At 42.6% G+C, this 17,672-nt stretch overlaps 1 protein-coding gene across 1 annotated transcript; it reads right to left on the bottom strand.

Moving 5' to 3' along the window:
• Positions 1-1,076: 1,076 nt before the first annotated feature.
• Positions 1,077-16,905, bottom strand: LOC135040802 (vomeronasal type-2 receptor 26-like). The gene is made up of 5 exons (XM_063954865.1): positions 16,708-16,905; positions 16,068-16,151; positions 8,524-8,628; positions 2,128-2,251; positions 1,077-1,984 (listed from the first exon to the last, which is right to left on the bottom strand). Exons 1-5 carry the CDS (start codon positions 16,903-16,905, stop codon positions 1,077-1,079), a joined length of 1,419 nt encoding a protein of 472 aa, XP_063810935.1.
• Positions 16,906-17,672: the final 767 nt, after the last annotated feature.

Here is a 17,672-nt window from a genome sequence, read left to right as displayed (position 1 = left end):
GAACATGAATTGACCATTTTAGGACATATTATGATGTTGCTTCTTATCTTCGTTTGAAAAAAATTCTGTCACAGAATCTAGAGAAACATGCAAGTTTAGTATTGGTATGTACGCTATATATTTATTCATTAGAATTTAGAGTTTAGCTCCATCTGACTAATTTGCATTTACATGTAGTAGATTTTGAATTCCCTTTTTTATCTGAAGAATTAACTTCATCATAAATTCCTTATCACAAGTATTCGTGTTCAAACTTGGTATGTAATCTAAACATTGCTGAGTTCCTTTTTATTTCCACTTCTCAAATTTCCAACTCTAAATTAGGAATTATTTTTTCACTCTTTAAAGACTTTTGCCCTTGATAAAGCCATTGAGACGAAACGCGTAGGGTTCACCAATCTGCATTGATTGTTTAAAGTGTATATGAGAATTTCATACTAAACTCACACCTATCAAAGTGAGGGTGTACTGTATTCCAACTCCTCAATACTGACATGAACATGTAAAGATTGGTGTTGTATTATACATATTTTGTATTGTACATGTATGAATTGTATACTATTTTTATATGTAGTGAATAAATGATATTCTGAATAACAAAAATTGAGTACTAATGGCTGTCTATTTTTGGGTGATATTACTATGGTGAGGGGGTTCTTTTCAGGATATTCTTTATTGATCCCTCCATAAGTCAGATCCGTACTTTACTGAATGATTTGACTGGCCGTCATGGTGTGAATCACCCTGAATTGTTTTTTGCTGAATTCACAGTATTGTATACACTAGCACACTGGGATACTTTTTGTGTATATATATATATATATATATATACATACATACACACAGTATATATATATATATATATATATATATATACATACACACACACACACACACACACACACACACACACACACACACTATACACCCTTTTCCTTTGTCCTTGTCACTGAATCCAGATCTTCCTATACTTATTTACATAAACCATTTTCAATGCAAAGCCTTATAATTAAGCAAAGTTTAAGGAAAACAACAGGATTTGTATAGTATAATGGTAAAGTACAGTATCTGATGGTTTATATAGTGTTTTTCCCCAGTATTGTTTTTCTAGAGTTAAATTCAGGTTTTATAAGCAGAATATACAGCTTTGGGAAAAATATACAGCCCAGAACACCAGCACATGAGGTCAGTATGGCAAATATCTCCACAGCCACCATGTATTTCCCTTTGGTGCTCAGATAGGCCGGGATCATTGCAATCCAGACACTGCAGAGCACCAGCATGCTGAAGGTGATGAACTTGGCCTCATTGAAGCTGTCCGGTAATGTCCTAACCATGAAAGCCAGAACAAAGTTCACAGATGCCAGGATCCCCATGTAACCCAACATAGAGTATAACCAAATCACTGACCCCTCATTACACTGAACGATGATCATTCCCTTATAGGAGTGATGGTCATACTCTTGGTAGGGAGAAGAAACAGTCAGCCAGATACCACAGATGAGAGCTTGGACAGAGGAGCACACAATGACCACATAATTAGATACTTTGAGTGTTACCCACTTCCTCCAGGTACTGCCGGGTTTGGTGGCTTTGAAAGCAATGAAGACAGTGACAGTCTTGGCTAATACAGAAGAGACAGCTGTGGAGAAGAAGATCCCAAAAGACATCTGTCGGAGTCTGCAGGTTATATCCACCGGTCGTCCGAGGAACAAGAACACACAGAGGAAGCTCAGCAAGATGGAAATCAGGAGAATGAAGCTTACAGCCCGGTTATTGGCTTTCACAATTGGGGTGTTCCAGTAATAAATAAAGTTCCCTAATATAAATAATGTTATGGCAGAGAACAATGAAGCTGTTACTGCAGATATTTGCACCACAATGTCCTTTTCATAGGACAGAAAGTCATATATTTTGGGTACACATCTCACTCTTCTCTCATCCGGCCACTCTTCATCAGGACATCTATAGCAGATCTCACAATCTAAAATGTAATATAAAACCATACATATAATCTCAGTGGGTCAGTTCTTTTGTTCATTATAAAACAATTAGACACTATGTATATTTTAAATCTTTACTCTATATGTTAATTTATCAAATGTGTATACTGTAACACATTCCTACCTGTTGTATTACAAAATTCTCCCTCAGAACATTGGACACAGTCATAGCAGCAGACATGAAATCCTCCATTAAAAGCTTTTCTGTACCCAGGAAGACATCTGTCATTGCACCGGGATTTGGGGATCTTGTACATGCAATAAAATATAAAATATGATTCAGGATTTTTATATAAATAATTTAATTTGAATATTATTATTTTTTAATTGCAAGAACATTTGCTATTTTTTTACATTTATCTTAGGGATATTATAATATGCTGATATGCCCTCATCCTCCAGTGATAACATGACCACATATTATGTCCCTCAAGTCTGTTGCCTCTTTATCATCCTAATATTCACTCTCACCTTCACTCCCCACATCAAGGCAATATATTAATAGTGATGGATATAACTTTTTATTAAAGCATTTCATCCTTCCTGATTATTTAATTCTCCAGCCCTTCACAATATATATTTCTCTGCTCATCCTCCAACTGTTCTTTCCTTCACTTTAGAGTGTAAGCTCCTCTTTCTTGTTCTTCCTTGGTACACTTTGTCTCACCAGTACTCCATGTCCTTGTCTCCTTCCTACAGCTACTCTGATTCTTGTAGCTTGCCCATATGCTGGGTACAGGATCACTGCACTGCACTGACTCCCACCTTTTACTCCAGCTATCTTCAATGAGTTGCCATATCCATGTCCTAACAACCTGTCCTTTACAGTATGGTGTAAACTAATTTTTTAACACTTATATTATGGCGTTCCTTTGTGTATTGTAATTAAAATCCTACTGTAATGCCCTGTTAATGAGAAATGTTTTGTAAGTGTATTCTATAGAGCGGTGTATACATTTTGTGGCACATAATAAATAAAATGTAATAAAAATATTGTGGGATTACACACATGAGAATTCACACCTATTAAAATATACAGTAAATGGATTAAATTCTATAAGTCCTATAACTTGATTTTTTTTGGGTTTCATTGTACACAGCTGATCATTCATAATCATTTCTACAACTTGCTTATTGTCTAATTATTCATAACATATTTCAGCATTCATGTTGCTGTGTATAATCCACAAGCCTCCTGCACAACAGCTCTGACCACTTTTATCAAGTATAGATGCTTCCCTTGGTCACACACTCTGCAATATGATCAATCTGCAACTTATTTCTAATATAAAAGATTTTATGGTCAGTTATCTGTCTGTATCGTATTATAGGATTTACTATTATTACAGATTAGGCATGTGATTTACATATATTCTGCTGTAAATTTCCAAGTACACTTTGAAGATGGATTACATATTGTTATGATTCCAGCACTCTGGTCTGAGGAGATCTTGTAGCAAGGACCTGAGTACTGAAACGTTATGCTGGGAAAAGGGAGCGGGAACGGAAATAGCCCCTGGCGCCCTAACTCCGTTGTCTCGCCCGTACTGTCAGAAATCTCTTGCGAGACTATGGTTGCTTGAGCCCATGGCAGCCGCGTTTGAAGGGCGGATTACGTCTGCCCAACTCCGATGCCCCCTCAGGTCTTAATGGGAGACAAAGAGAAATCCGAGGCAGGGTGATAACAAAGGGCCCTCTAACTAAGCAACAAGGCCAGGGGCTAAGCTAACCTAAAACAATTATATGTGCGGAAAAACCGCCAGGGAAAAGGACAACCAAAATATCCACTTGTCCACTCTCCTACCCGACACCGCCGAGTTCCGGAGAGGGCTTGTGGGAGCGGAAACCTCCGCAAATGCTCCGGATCAAATAGCAAAATAGAGCGGCCTGAGCCGCAGCACACGGCAGAGCCGTAACTCACGAAACCACAATATTCTCTGGTAACTGGGACGAGATGACAACTCCTAGATTCTGGAACTCAGAGGACAGGAATGACCGGACACAGCAGGACTGGAACAGACGTTCAGCAACCAAAGCAGCATGCAGAAAGCTATTACCGGCGTCTGTGTGAAGCACTGAGTGGGTATTTAGCAGGGAGTCCTCCAATCAGATGTTCGGAGCCTGATTAACAAACATGCCGTGCAGCTGGCTTGAACCAGCAACGGGGAGCGCGGTCCGCCCGTGGCGTCCCCGTTGCTAGGGTCCAGGCGGCTCAGTGTTGCTAGGGAGCCGGCAGCTAAGCGCGCACGGCGTCCCAGCGTTGCTAGGGACCCGGCGGCTCGCACGCCTGGCGCACCTAGATGCTAGGCGCCGGGCCGCGAGGACATCGCGGACCACGGCGCCTAACACATATATGATTGATTACAGCAGTTTATGTCCTTATTATTTATATTATTCTTATTTTTGTATGTTATTTATAAGGTGCCACAATGGTCCTCAGTGCTGTACAATGGGGAGAGCACAGAATACACTGAGTAGACAATATGCAGACATCAAATATTATATGTAATTCAACACTTTAAATTATACAATAACCAGCAAAATAAATTGATGTACAGTATCAGAGCCAGATTAAGGCTGGTGGCGCCTGAGGGGCAACAAGGTTGTGAGGGTCCATGCTATTAAAATATCTGAAAACCACCCCTGAGCACCCCCCTATTCCACCTTGAAACGCACACACACACACTGAAAGCCCCCTCTCTACTTGGACAGGACAGCATGTATCTGCTGTGTGTGGGGGCCCTAGGTCTGACCTCTGTTGCAGAAAGTGGTGATGTGGGAGCAGCACCAGAGAACCAGAGGATGGAGAGGATGCAGCACACTTCAGTAAGGAGCGGCAATGTGAGAGCGGAAGTGGAGCACCAGAGGAGGGAGAGGCTGCAGTGCACACACAGCAGCTGGCAGTGGCACCTGACACCCCCCTCCTCCTGCTTATTCTTCCACATCTGGGTACCGCACCAATGACTTGATACACATACTGTAGCTATGGTGGAAACTGCTCCCTGAGCAGCTGCATGACAACTACTCAGCTGCAAGCAGCTATGTGTGGGGGCCCCTGGGCCACTGCAGCCATCGCCCCTCCCTTAATCAGGCCATCTATAGTAGTATAAATAAAATATAAAATTACAGAACCAACAATTGACAATAATGTGAGCAAAAGGCATAAGTATTACTCACTTGAGGTACAGATGTAGCCATGCTCATCATTGCTGAGATGTAGAATGCTGCAAGATGTCTTTCTGCATGGTACTATGGGCTTTGACTATTGATAGCTAGCAATTGCTCCATCAGCTCCTTTAATTCCAATAGGAATTAAAGGAGCGATCGCCGCCTGCAAATAATCACAGACCAGCGCACCATGCAGAAAGCAAAGATGAACATGGTTACATCTGTATGCCAGAGAATTAATTTGAGAAATAGACATGCAGAGATTAAGTGTTAGGTAGTTACCTGCTCATGACAGCTTACATATATAGGGAAGAGGCAGACAAACTTAGTGTGCAACTAAGTGGGGAGTTGAAATGGTATCAAAAACTGGAGGTTAACAGGAATAACAGTAGAGATTAATTCTGATAGCTTGAAGCCTTGGAGACTAGTGTAGGTGGCCATAAGTTACAGATGTGTCCATCCCATATGAGCCGTATGACTAAATTAGGATATATACCATGCCTTGTGATTTGTATTAAGATATGCTACTGTAATTTGCTACTTTAGATAAATACTTTTATGGAAAAATAAAACTGGGAATCCACCCAATCGCTGACCATAGTGGGTGTATGAGGACAAAGGAGTGGCTTAGTGTTTTGTAGATCAGGATAAGGAGATGGAACTTGCAATGTACTGTAGGTAAGAGAGAACCAGTGTAGTGATTGGCAGAGAGGGTAGACTGAATCAGAGTGGCAAGAGAGAACAATTATTTGGGCATGTAAAATAGATTGATAGTGTGACATAGTATGGCTAGAAAGAAAGCAGTTATGGTAGTTGAGGCCAGAGATGGCGAGTGAGAGAATAAGAGCTTTAATTATTAGTTATGGAGATAATGGACAAAATTCTGGTGAATTGGCAGAAGTGAATTCTACAGGAACAAAGAAGGGCCAGTATTTACTAAAAATCTGAGTTTGGCCGATATGTGTTGTTTTTTTCTAAGTCCCAACACGGGAATTCACTAAGCACAAATCTCGGCAGTGTTTGGACTATTTGTAATGGTTTGAATGACAAAGGTCAGAAATACGAATGAATAGACCATCGGTCAAACACGGCTGTTATTTCATACAATACGGGTATTCACTACTCATTCGTATTTGGGTGTTAGTCTCTGAGTGGTCAAGTGCAGGTGTATTTTTTTGCGAATCATTAAAAAAAGCAGCAAAAAAAATAGACCTGCAATTTCCAGTCGAGTTTGGATAATCATGCACGGATCAGTGAGATCTGTGCATGGTTATCTATGGGATAGGGTCTGTTTACTGTAAAAAAAAATAAAAAAAAATTGCGTGGGGTCCCCCCTACTAAGCAAAACCAACCTCGGGCTCTTTGAGCCGGTCCTGGTTGAAAAAATATGGGGAAAAAAATTGACCGGGGTTCCCCCATTTTTGATCAACCAGCATCGGGCTCTGCGCCTAGTCCTGGTGCAAAAAATATGGGGGCAAAAAGCGTAGGGGTCCCCCGTATTTTTTGAACCAGCACCAGGCTCCACTAGTCAGAGAGATAATGCCACAGCCGGGGGCATTTATATAGGTCCCTGCGGCCCTGGCATTAAATCACTAACTAGTCACCCCTGGCCGGGGTACCCTGGAGGAGTGGGGACCCCTTAAATCAAGGGGTCCCCCCCTCCAGCAACCCAAGGGCCAGGGGTGAAGCCTGAGGCTGTCCCCCCCATCCATGGGCTGCAGATGGGGGGCTGATAGCCAAGTGTAACATAAAAGAATATTGTTTTTTGCACAAGAACTCCAAGTCCCTGCAAGCATCCCCCGCAAGCTGGTACTTGGACAACCACATGTACCAGCATGCGGGAGTTAAAGGGGCCCTCTGGTACCTATAGTTCTTCTGCAAAAAAAATACCCAAATAAAAACAGGACACACACACCTTGAATGTACAACTTTATTACATTCATTCCGACACACACATACTTACCTATGTTCAGATGCCGACTCGGCCCAAGTCTCACCGTCGATTCCAGGGTACCTGAAAATAAAATTCTACTCACCTAAATCCAGTGTGTCATGTCCTTTTGTAATAATCCACGTACTTGGCAACCTGAACGTTTGGATGCAGTAGGTTCAGAATGATTGCCAGTTGGGATGTTAAAGTCCCCAAGATGAGAGAGGGAAGGTAAGAAGAGAAAAAGAAAGGGAGCCAAGTGGCAAAATTATCAAGGAATTCATAGACTGTTTTAGTTATGCAAATGTTATCTGGGTGGAAGAGGCAGGTAGGGTGGACATCAAATGAGGATGAGAGGAAAGATTCAGGGCAAATAACCTGGAAGATGTGAATGGGAATAAAGAATCATCAGTTTGTTGCTGGTCAGGTCAGGGATTATAGGAAATGGACAAAATTACAAAGAGAGAACAGTATGCCGGTTGTGTCAGATGAGGACAGCAAAGTTAAGAAAATTAGAGATATCATTAATCATGAACTTAAGCTACGGTATGTTTGTTGCACATCACTTGCATTACTGAGTACACAAGAAAGAGGGAGAGAGAAAAAAAGGGTTGGGTGATATTTCTGGATTGCAGGGTGGGCAATGTTTTTATCAAAGAGGTTGATATAAAGAGAAGAGGGAAATGAGTCAAAAATCAGAAAGGGGGGGAGATCATCAGTAGACTGGATTGGAAGAAGTGGGAGAGCGGCATACTATTTTGTGAAGTTGATTTGAAAGGAGAGAACAGTGAAAGAATAAAAAAGAAAACAAGTGCTAGAAAACAGTTAGTTTATTGCTAAAAAAAATAGAAAAACATGCAATATTATGAATTAGTTCACACTGGTTGGTACATCTTTTCAAATTATAATAAAATATTTATAAAACAATAAAAAATCACCTCTATTCTTATTCTTTCTCTTTTTAATTTCTACATAAAATTGTTAAAATAGATTGCTTTTCATATTTTGTCAGAATTGTTTCATTCAATTCTAAACAGTTGCTTGCCATACCCAATCGGGTATGAACAGCGCAAGCGAATGGTCCGCAATGTGCAGGCACGTCAGCCACCGTCGCCGGCCGTTGCCGGGCAGTAGCGGATGGAATGAAAAAAGTATTTGCAGTGGCGAATGCAAGAAGATTAACAGGAAGAAGGCGTTCGTGGGCGGCAACTCACCGTATTCAGGGAGTGCCCAGGAAAACACAGGCGTGCCTGGCCATCTCCAGGGAGGGTTCCTGACATCAGCTCCATCCAGGATCATCGCAGTGGTTGAGTAAGTCCTGAGCGGTGCAGAGACTGCACAAACTATTGTATGACCAGCTCGCTGCACAGCCCATCGCACCCCTGCACAGCGTTTACCCCCTCCCCTGTAGGCAGCGATTACCTGGTCGCAGCAGTGCATAGAATAGCCTGCCTGCAACCAGGTCTGAATTAGGTCCATTGTCTCTTCAGAATTTGGCTTTGTATCATTATGCTGTATTGTGGTCTCCTAATAAACAGAAAAACATTTAAAAACCAACAAAAATTCAAGGTGCATTTATTTTATTAGCTGCTATATTATTTTCAACATTAATCTTGGATACTTAATATGCACTAGGATTTTACATGCAAGCATATAAAGGGATGATGGCATCAGGGCCGGACTACCCATTTAACCTCTGGCTGTTTGGTTTGGCTGCCCCTTGCCTGAAGTGTGCGTCTCCAAGAAAATTGAGGTGTACAATGAGTCCATACCCCCCTGATTCACAGCACACCCCTTGAGCTCTGCTGCACGCTCCTGCCCGCACGCACCCTGAAGTGTCTGTTTCAAGTCATGAGTACATGCCCCCTGATTCGCAGCAAGCCCCATGCACTGTGTCCATTCGCCCTCCATGTGACGTGTGCAAAGACTTAGAAATGTCAGGGCCAATTATTAGCTGAAGTATGTCCTTGGATAGCATGCAAGCTAATATGGCTTCCTTGTTATGAACATGCATGGGTATATGTATATAGCTAATGTGTTAATAGCGTACAAGCTAATATGGCTTCCTTATTATGAACATGCATGCGTATATGTATATAGATAATGGGTTAATAGCGTACAAGCTAATATGGCTTCCTTGTTATGAACATGCATGGGTATATGTATATAGCTAATGTGTTAATAGCGTACAAGCTTATCTAGCTTTCATATTGAGCACATATAGGGCCTAATTCAGACCTGATCACTGCTGCAAATAAAAATGCAAGAGGCAACTTTTAGCTTCCGATCATTGCGCATGTGCCAGGATGCAATGTGCGAAAAATGTGCAGACATACAAAGAAAATGTGAACGCACGCAGGCAACAATATAGAGGCATGCCAGGGGCAGGGTGGGGGTTGTGGCTTTGCAGACCTGAGAAGAGGGACGTGAAGTTGGGTGTGCAGTGGGTGTGTATGGCTTGGGCTGCAGGCGGAATTTACACATGTCTACATAGAAATTCCCTCTCACTGCACACAATCCGATCTGCACATTCTAATCCCTCAAGCAATGGGGAAACAACTTGTGGCAATGTGGCAACTCATTTTAACAACACCTTTTTTTATTCTGGATGAAGGGGGACTTCAGGTGAACGGGTTCAGCAAGTAGATCTCCCAGTGCTTTGGCCAGAAGTGTTTTGATCTTGGCCAGGGCTAAGGGATGGTGCAGACAAGGAGATTGGCCTGAGAGTTTGGGTCTGGAGGGATGCGATCTTTTGCATGCCTTAGGCAATGATAGCCAGAAAGGTGGCTACTTCACGCATGCGTGGCCTGATAGTTGAGGTGAGCTCCAGGAACATCTGTTTTGGAATTCATCTCTTCTTTGGCCTTGCTCTTGTATGGCCAACAGAAGCTCCAGTATGGTTGGTGGGGGGCAGCAGTTTGTTCAATGTGTGGTGGTGAGTCAGGCCCACCCTCAGACAGCAAATCTAAGTTCCCCTTCCCAGGCTGTGTGAGCTGCACCTCCTGTTCTGAAAATGTATAGAAAAATAAACAGAAAGTAGCATTTCCATTTTGCATGTCCCTAAAATTGTGTTTAATCTTACTATCATAATTACCTGGCTCAGCATACAGAGCCTCAAGGGCAGGCATGTCTGTTTCCATCTCGGACATGCCTGCCACCACCTCTTCGGCCATGCACCTCAAGGGCCTGCTACTCCATGGTGGTGTGCTACAAACCACTGGCGTATTTATAATGGGTGCAGTGTGTGCAGTGCACATGGGCCCACGGGGTCCAGGGGGCCCACAACGCACACCCTGCACCCATTAATAGAAATACTTACCCTCCGGAGTGACACAGTGCAGCAGCTCTGCTGTCGAAATCACTAGGAAAATGGCGTGGCTCCATTTTCCGTGTTTTGCACATGCGCAGTAGGTAAATCAATGGCCGCTGTGCCATTTTCCCAGAGATCTGCACATGTGCTGTAGACTCTGGAACAGCGCTTGAGTCCCCTAGGGACCCTAGTGCCCAGAGTCTACACAGCACTGCTGGCTAGAGAGGAGGAGGCCAGCTGGAACCTGCACATGGGCCTCCTCCTCTCTAGAAATGCACCTGCTACAAACTCTCAGGAAAACACCCACCACCTGTCCCCCTCGCATGCCGTGCAGCCATCTTCACCTTCAGCTGGCAATTAAAGTCAGCCCATCTAAAATAAGTTACAATATTGAGGACACAAATATTCAACATATGTTTGTAAAGTATTATCAAAACACTATTTACAAGTTCCTGGTGCATTCTCTAATGTTATGTCAAACTTTTTTTACATTTGAAAAAAAATTATATCCAATATTTAATATTTAATATATAATATATAACCAATGTTTAAACTATTTCTAACCAAACCAAAGCACAACCCTTAGAGTAGATGAGTTACGCCTACTTGTCCTTGTACCCATACACACTGTCCTCAAGAGATTTGCAGTATGCATATGCACACAAAAACTTGTCACTTAGCAAATAATCACACAGGGGAAGCAAGAAAAGCCCATTAGAACCCTTAATGCATTCCTTCTTTTCACCACTCGCGAAGTGCGTATGATGGGCGTCTTCACATTCACCACATCAGTAATTTTATGCCAGATGCAGCCCCCATGTTCTTGAGCCAATTGCGGATATTCTCCATTGCCTGAGGGACCACAATGTCTAACTCCCTCCTGCCAAATGGGGATTGCAATTTTTTTGTAGGCTTTTCCTGTGATTGTGACTGGGTACTTAGTCCTGGTTCCTCTGTGGATTATTGTGACTGGGTACTGAGTCCTGGTTCCTCTGTGGATTGTTGTGACTGGGTACTTAGCCCTGGTTTCTCTGTGAATTGTTGTGACTGGGTACTGAGTCCTGGTTTCTCTGTGGATTATTGTGAATGGGTACTAGGCCCTGGTTCCTCTGTGGATTGTTGTGACTGGGTACTGAGTCCTGGTTCCTCTGTGGATTATTGTGACTGGGTACTGAGTCCTGGTTCCTCTGTGGATTGTTGTTATTGGGTACTAGGCCCTGGTTTCTCTGTGGATTGTTGTGACTGGGTACTTAGCCCTGGTTCCTCTGTGGATTGTTGTAATTGGGTACTGAGTCCTGGTTTCTCTGTGGATTGTTGTGACTGGGTACTGAGTCCTGGTTTCTCTGTGGATTATTGTGACTGGGTACTGAGTCCTGGTTTCTCTGTGGATTGTTGTGACTGGGTACTGAGTCCTGGTTCCTCTGTGGATTGTTGTAATTGGGTACTGAGTCCTGGTTTCTCTGTGGATTGTTGTGACTGGGTACTGAGTCCTGGTTTCTCTGTGGATTATTGTGACTGGGTACTGAGTCCTGGTTTCTCAGTGGATTATTGTGACTGGGTACTGGGCCCTGGTTTCTCTGTGGATTGTTGTGACTGGATACTTAGCCCTGGTTCCTCTGTGGATTATTGTGAATGGGTACTAGGCCCTGGTTCCTCTGTGGATTGTTGTTATTGGGTACTAGGCCCTGGTTTCTCTGTGGATTGTTGTTACTGGGTACTGGGCCCTGGTTCCTCTGTGGATTGTTGTGACTGGGTACTAGGCCCTGGTTCCTCTGTGGATTATTGTGACTGGGTACTGGGCCCTGGTTCCTCTGTGGATTATTGTGAATGGGTACTAGGCCCTGGTTTCTCTGTGGATTGTTGTGACTGGGTACTAGGCCCTGGTTTCTCTGTGGATTGTTGTGACTGGGTACTTAGCCCTGGTTCCTCTGTGGATTGTTGTTATTGGGTACTGGGCCCTGGTACCTATTCAACTACACGGCCAGGTCCTGGAGCTTTTGTGCCATGTCCATCATCTGCACGGCTAGGTCCTTGGATCTTTTGTGCAAGTGCAGCCTGTCTCTCTGCTGATCTTCTTTCTTCTGCTCTTTTTCTTCATTCCTCTACACATATCCATGCAGTTATCTTGGACAGATGTCTGCTAATGCGATCCATTGTGACTGCCATGCTGTGAACGAAACTAAGGTGCATTTTTATTAGAGATGAGCAGGTTCGGTTCTCAGAGAACCAAACCCTACCGAACATCACGTCCCAAGCCCAGATCCGAGTCCGGCTCGGGACTTCCCGCCTGACTCAGAAACAAGAACGAGGCAAAACGTCATAATCCCGCTGTCAGATTCTCACGGGTTTTGGATTCAATATAAGGAGCCATGCGTCACTGCCATTTTCACTCTGGAATTGGAGAGTGTAGTCAGAGGATGTGTCTTCATCCTCAGTGTCTGTTCGGGAAAGTGGGGTGGCGATTCCAGTGCTGTCTTGTGCTGCTCAGTCCAGTGTAGTGTCTTATGCTGCATCAGTCCAGTCACAGTGGTGGTGTCCTCTGCTGCCATATGTCTAGTGTAGCTGTATAAGTCCATTGCAGTGGTGCTGTGTTGTCCTGGATCAGTCCAGTGGTGGTGTCCCTGTGCAACTGTATAAGTCCTGTGGTACTGCCATTTAAGTCCAGTGATACTGCCATATATATCCAGTGATACTGACGTATAAGTCCAGTGATACTGCCGTATAAATCCAGTCCAGTGGTACTGCCATAAATGTCCAGTGATACTGCCGTATATGTCCAGCAGTAATGCCGAATAAATCTAGTGAAACTGCCGTATATGTTAGGTGGTACTGCTTTATATGTCCAGCCCAGTAGTACTGCCATATAATTCTAGTGATACTGCCGTATATGTCCAGTGGTACTGTCATATAAATCAAGTGATACTGTCGTATATGTACAGTGGTACTACCGTATAAATCGAGTGGTACTGAAATATAATTCCAGTGATACCGCCGTATATGTCCAGTGGTACTGCCGAATAAATCCAGTGATACTGTTGTATATGTACAGTGGTACTACCGTATAAATCCAGTCCAGTGATACTGCCATATATGTCCAGTGGTACTGCCGTATAAGTCCAGTGGTACTGTCGTATAAATCCAGTCCAGTGGTACTGCCATATAATTCCAGTGATAATGCCATAAATATCCAGTGGTACTTCCATATAAATCCAGTCTTACTGCCGTATAAATTCAGTCCACTGGTACTGCCATATAATTCCAGTGATACTGGCATATATGTCCAGTGGTACTGCCGTATAAGTCTAGTGGTACTACTGTATAAGTCCAGTCCAGTGGTGTTGCCATATAAGTTCAGTGATGCTGTCCTGTGCTGTATATTATTTACTCCAAATAAAGGGGTTATTAATATTTAATCTAAATATTTCTTACAGGGTTTGCCCTGTGTAGTGTAGAGGTACTCTCTACTGTGCTGCATTTGGTCATATAACTCCAGGAAAATAATGGAGAAAAAAAATTTGGAGGATAAAATAGGAAAAGATCAAATACCGCTTCCTCCTACTGCTGCTGCTGCTATTGTTGCTGCTGGGAGTCGATCGTCATCCCTGAGGGGAAGTTAGAAGGCCACTTGTACTACTTCAACTAAACAAATGACTGTCCAACAGTCCTTTGTGAGGAAGATGAAATATGACAGCAATCATCCTGTTGCAAAGTGGATAACTGAGGCCTTGACAGCTATGTTAGTGTTTGATGTGCTTCCAGTGTCCGCCGTTAGTGCAGTGGGACTGCAGTGCCACTCCTAGATGGGACAGGTGTTTGTTCTGCACACTTGTGTCGCTTAGCTTAGTCATACAGCTACCTCATTGTACCTCTTTTACTTATTTGCATGATGTGCTGTTTGGGGACTAGTTTTTTTAAGTGCCATCATGTCTGCCAATGCAGTGCCACTCCTAGATGGGCCAGGTGTTTGTGCCGCACACTTGTGTCGCTTAGCTTAGTCATACAGCTACCTCATTGTACCTCTTTTACTTCTTTGTATGATGTGCTGTTTGGGGACTAGTTTTGGTTAGTGCTATTATGTCTGCCAATGCAGTGCCACTCCTAGATGGGACAGGTGTTTGTGCCGCACACTTATGTCGCTTAGATTAGTCATACAGCCACCTTGGTGCAACATGTTGGCTTAAAAACAGTATTGTGAGGTGTGAGGTGTTCAGAATAGACTGGAAATGAGTGGAAATGAATGTTTTTGAGGTTAATAATCCAATAGCATCAAAAGTACCCCACACATTCTGTGATTTTAGCTGTTTTTATGTTTTTTTTTAAATCAGCCAGATCCAAAATCAAAACCAAAACATGAAAGGGATCAGCCAGATCCAAAACACGAGCATGGAACCAGAACCAAAACCAAAATTCAATACACGAAAATTGCCCGCCGCACATCTATAATAAATAAATACATATATATATATATATATATATATATATATACAAACACAAGAATCCACTGCACTCGCCATTCCCAGGAGAGGGGTGCACTCACATAATCCCCACTCACTGGGGTGCAGTGGGCTGTTATCACCGTACTCAAATCTACATATACAGTGGATCCTGCACACTCCTCATCAGCTTCAGTCACCTTAATGCTTTAGTATTCATCTGAATAAATATTGGGGTTTTGAGTTATGATTTGTACACTGCATGTTTGTTTGCAGCCCAATCCACAGGACCCTATTTCACCACAAGTCGTACTCTATCACATAAACTGGCTACTGCTGTCTCATAGGGAAAATGTACTTACTGTACCTGGTTTACAGCTTACCTACCACACTTATAGCTTTTAAAAGGCAATACAGTCATCAACACAACTTCACAAGTGTGCTTACCTGGTTTAAAGCTCACCTGCCAACTGACTTCTGGCTTTCAAAGTGAGACAGTCACCAACACACCAAAACAGCAGCTGACCCAGGTTAACAGTAAATGAGCTTAGGGGTGTATGAGAGAGATATGATGATGTGTATGATAGGGTTTATTTTTAATTGACCCATTTGTGATCAGGAGAGTGTATGGTTCTCAGTATATGTGTGTGTAAATATATATATGTGTGTGTGTGTGTGTGTGTGTGTGTGTGTGTGTGTGTGTGTGTGTGTGTTTGTATGTTTATTATAAAACAACTATAAATGTAAAATTGAAATATCATTTTCTTAAATGTATACAGTATACACAGGCCATTGTTTTTAATCAGGATTAGAGAAATAAAAAATGTTTTGTGAATTTTTTTTATATGTTACAAATATAAAAAATATATAAAGTAAACACATATACCTAGTCCATGAACACTGTGAAGTATAATTAAATAAATTGATTTTCTACTCAAAAAGCACATAAATATTTGAAAATATATATATTTTAAATGGATCCTCACTTTTGCAAAGATCAAACCTTCATGAAAAGGTTGCACATAAGAAAAAAATAATTTACAGTACAGTATGTCATTACACTTTAGTAACAAAGTACACAATGGTGTACAAAAATATTACAATCACAATAAATTATTTAATAACATATATAAGTAACCAAAATAACTATGATGTTTTTTTTTCAACAGATTGAACAGGTCACTGCTTGAGACTACCAGCACCCAGGGCCTGCTGAGACATACCTCTGGTGTGGGCTGTTTATAGGGCTGGTGTTTTGTAGGTGTAGGTGTTTGGAAGTGGCTGCCTGCTGATGTAATACCATTCTGCTAAATTGAAGTTAACAAAAATTGACTTATTCTGCATTCTCTTATAGAGCAGTTTTTAAAACCATTTTCAGAAAAAAGTCGACTAATTTCTGAAATGACTAAACGTCCCTTGGATGCCATCAATGTTGACACCCTATTTATTAAGGCAGAAATTACCTCAGTAGGGCTCAGGTTCCCCTAGTTCAGGGGTGACTCCTTCTGTACTGACTGAAAGGAGAATCCAGAGTTTTTTGCATCCAAAGATTTCTGAGTCTGAGCACCAGCAATAGAAGGACAATCTGCTGTGCATGTGTTGTAAAAGCACAAGACACTTTATTAAGGACTGCTCCCTCTGCAGGTCAGGAAAAAGTGATGTTCAACATCTCAAGTTTCAGGCAGACAAGTCACCTCAAGTAGTCATCCCAGACTCCCTCAATTCCAATGAGAGTATCAAATGTTCCCAAAAAGAGGGTAAGGTCTAAAACTTGGGTCCTATGACCCGAAACCCCAGATGAAGATTTGCAATCCAAATGAGGGTATCCAAATCACTCAAACCCAGGGTAATCCCTAGTCCTACAGCAATAGGAGATTCATCAAACACTACATTCCCTGGAGTTTCATCCAGTGCTGTAGCCCCAGTAGATGTACCTGTTTCCGTGTCAAGTCTTGAAGCCCCTGGAGGGGCATCTGTTCCTATATCTAGTTCATACACTGTAGAAGGGAAATCTGTCTCTGTGTCAAGTCCTGTAACCTTAGGAGAATCTTCTGCTTCCATATCTAGTCCTGAAAACCTAGGAGGGGAGGCTTATGCCTGAGCCGATGGTCTGTCCCAAAGAGGGCAGGCCAATGTCTCAGCCAATGACCAGATCCCATGAGGGGTATCCGATGCCTTGACCTCAGTAGAGTTATCTGATGTAATGACTCCAGGGGAGGTGACTGGTCCAGCTGAGACCTGGGGGTATATTTACTAAAATTCTTAATTTTCAGAATGAGGTTAAAGTTCAAACACAAATGACATCGAATGTGTAAAATTGCAACTTTTTGAATTTATTACGACTAATTTACTATGCTGTCTTATTCTGCATTTTCGTGTTTTCCGATGTCGATGTCATTCGTATTTTTTGGAAGTGTTTTACAGGAGTGAATAGTAAAACACTGCCGACATTAACACAATGAATCTCGGCCGGATCTGTGAGATCCGCGCAGGACTTCAATGTGCACCTTTCGTAGAAAAAAAATTGTTAAAAATCACACAAAAAAATGCGTGGGGTCCCCCCTCCTAAGGAAAACCAGCCTCGGGCTCTTTGAGCCGCTCCTGGTTGACAAAATATGGGGGGGGGAAATGACAGCGGTTCCCCCATATTTCATCAACCAGCACCGGGCTCTGCGCCTGGTCCTGGTTCAAAAAATATGGGGGACAAAAAGCGCATGGGTCCCCCGTATTTTTTGAACCAGTACCGGGCCCCACTAGCCAGGTACATAATGCCACAGCCGGGGGACACTTTTATTGTGGTCCTGGCGGCCCTGGCATTACATACCCAA

This window comes from Pseudophryne corroboree, unplaced genomic scaffold (assembly GCF_028390025.1).
Source record: "Pseudophryne corroboree isolate aPseCor3 unplaced genomic scaffold, aPseCor3.hap2 scaffold_767, whole genome shotgun sequence".
Classification (NCBI taxonomy): domain Eukaryota; kingdom Metazoa; phylum Chordata; class Amphibia; order Anura; family Myobatrachidae; genus Pseudophryne; species Pseudophryne corroboree.
This window is presented reverse-complemented; position numbering and strand designations above follow the sequence as displayed.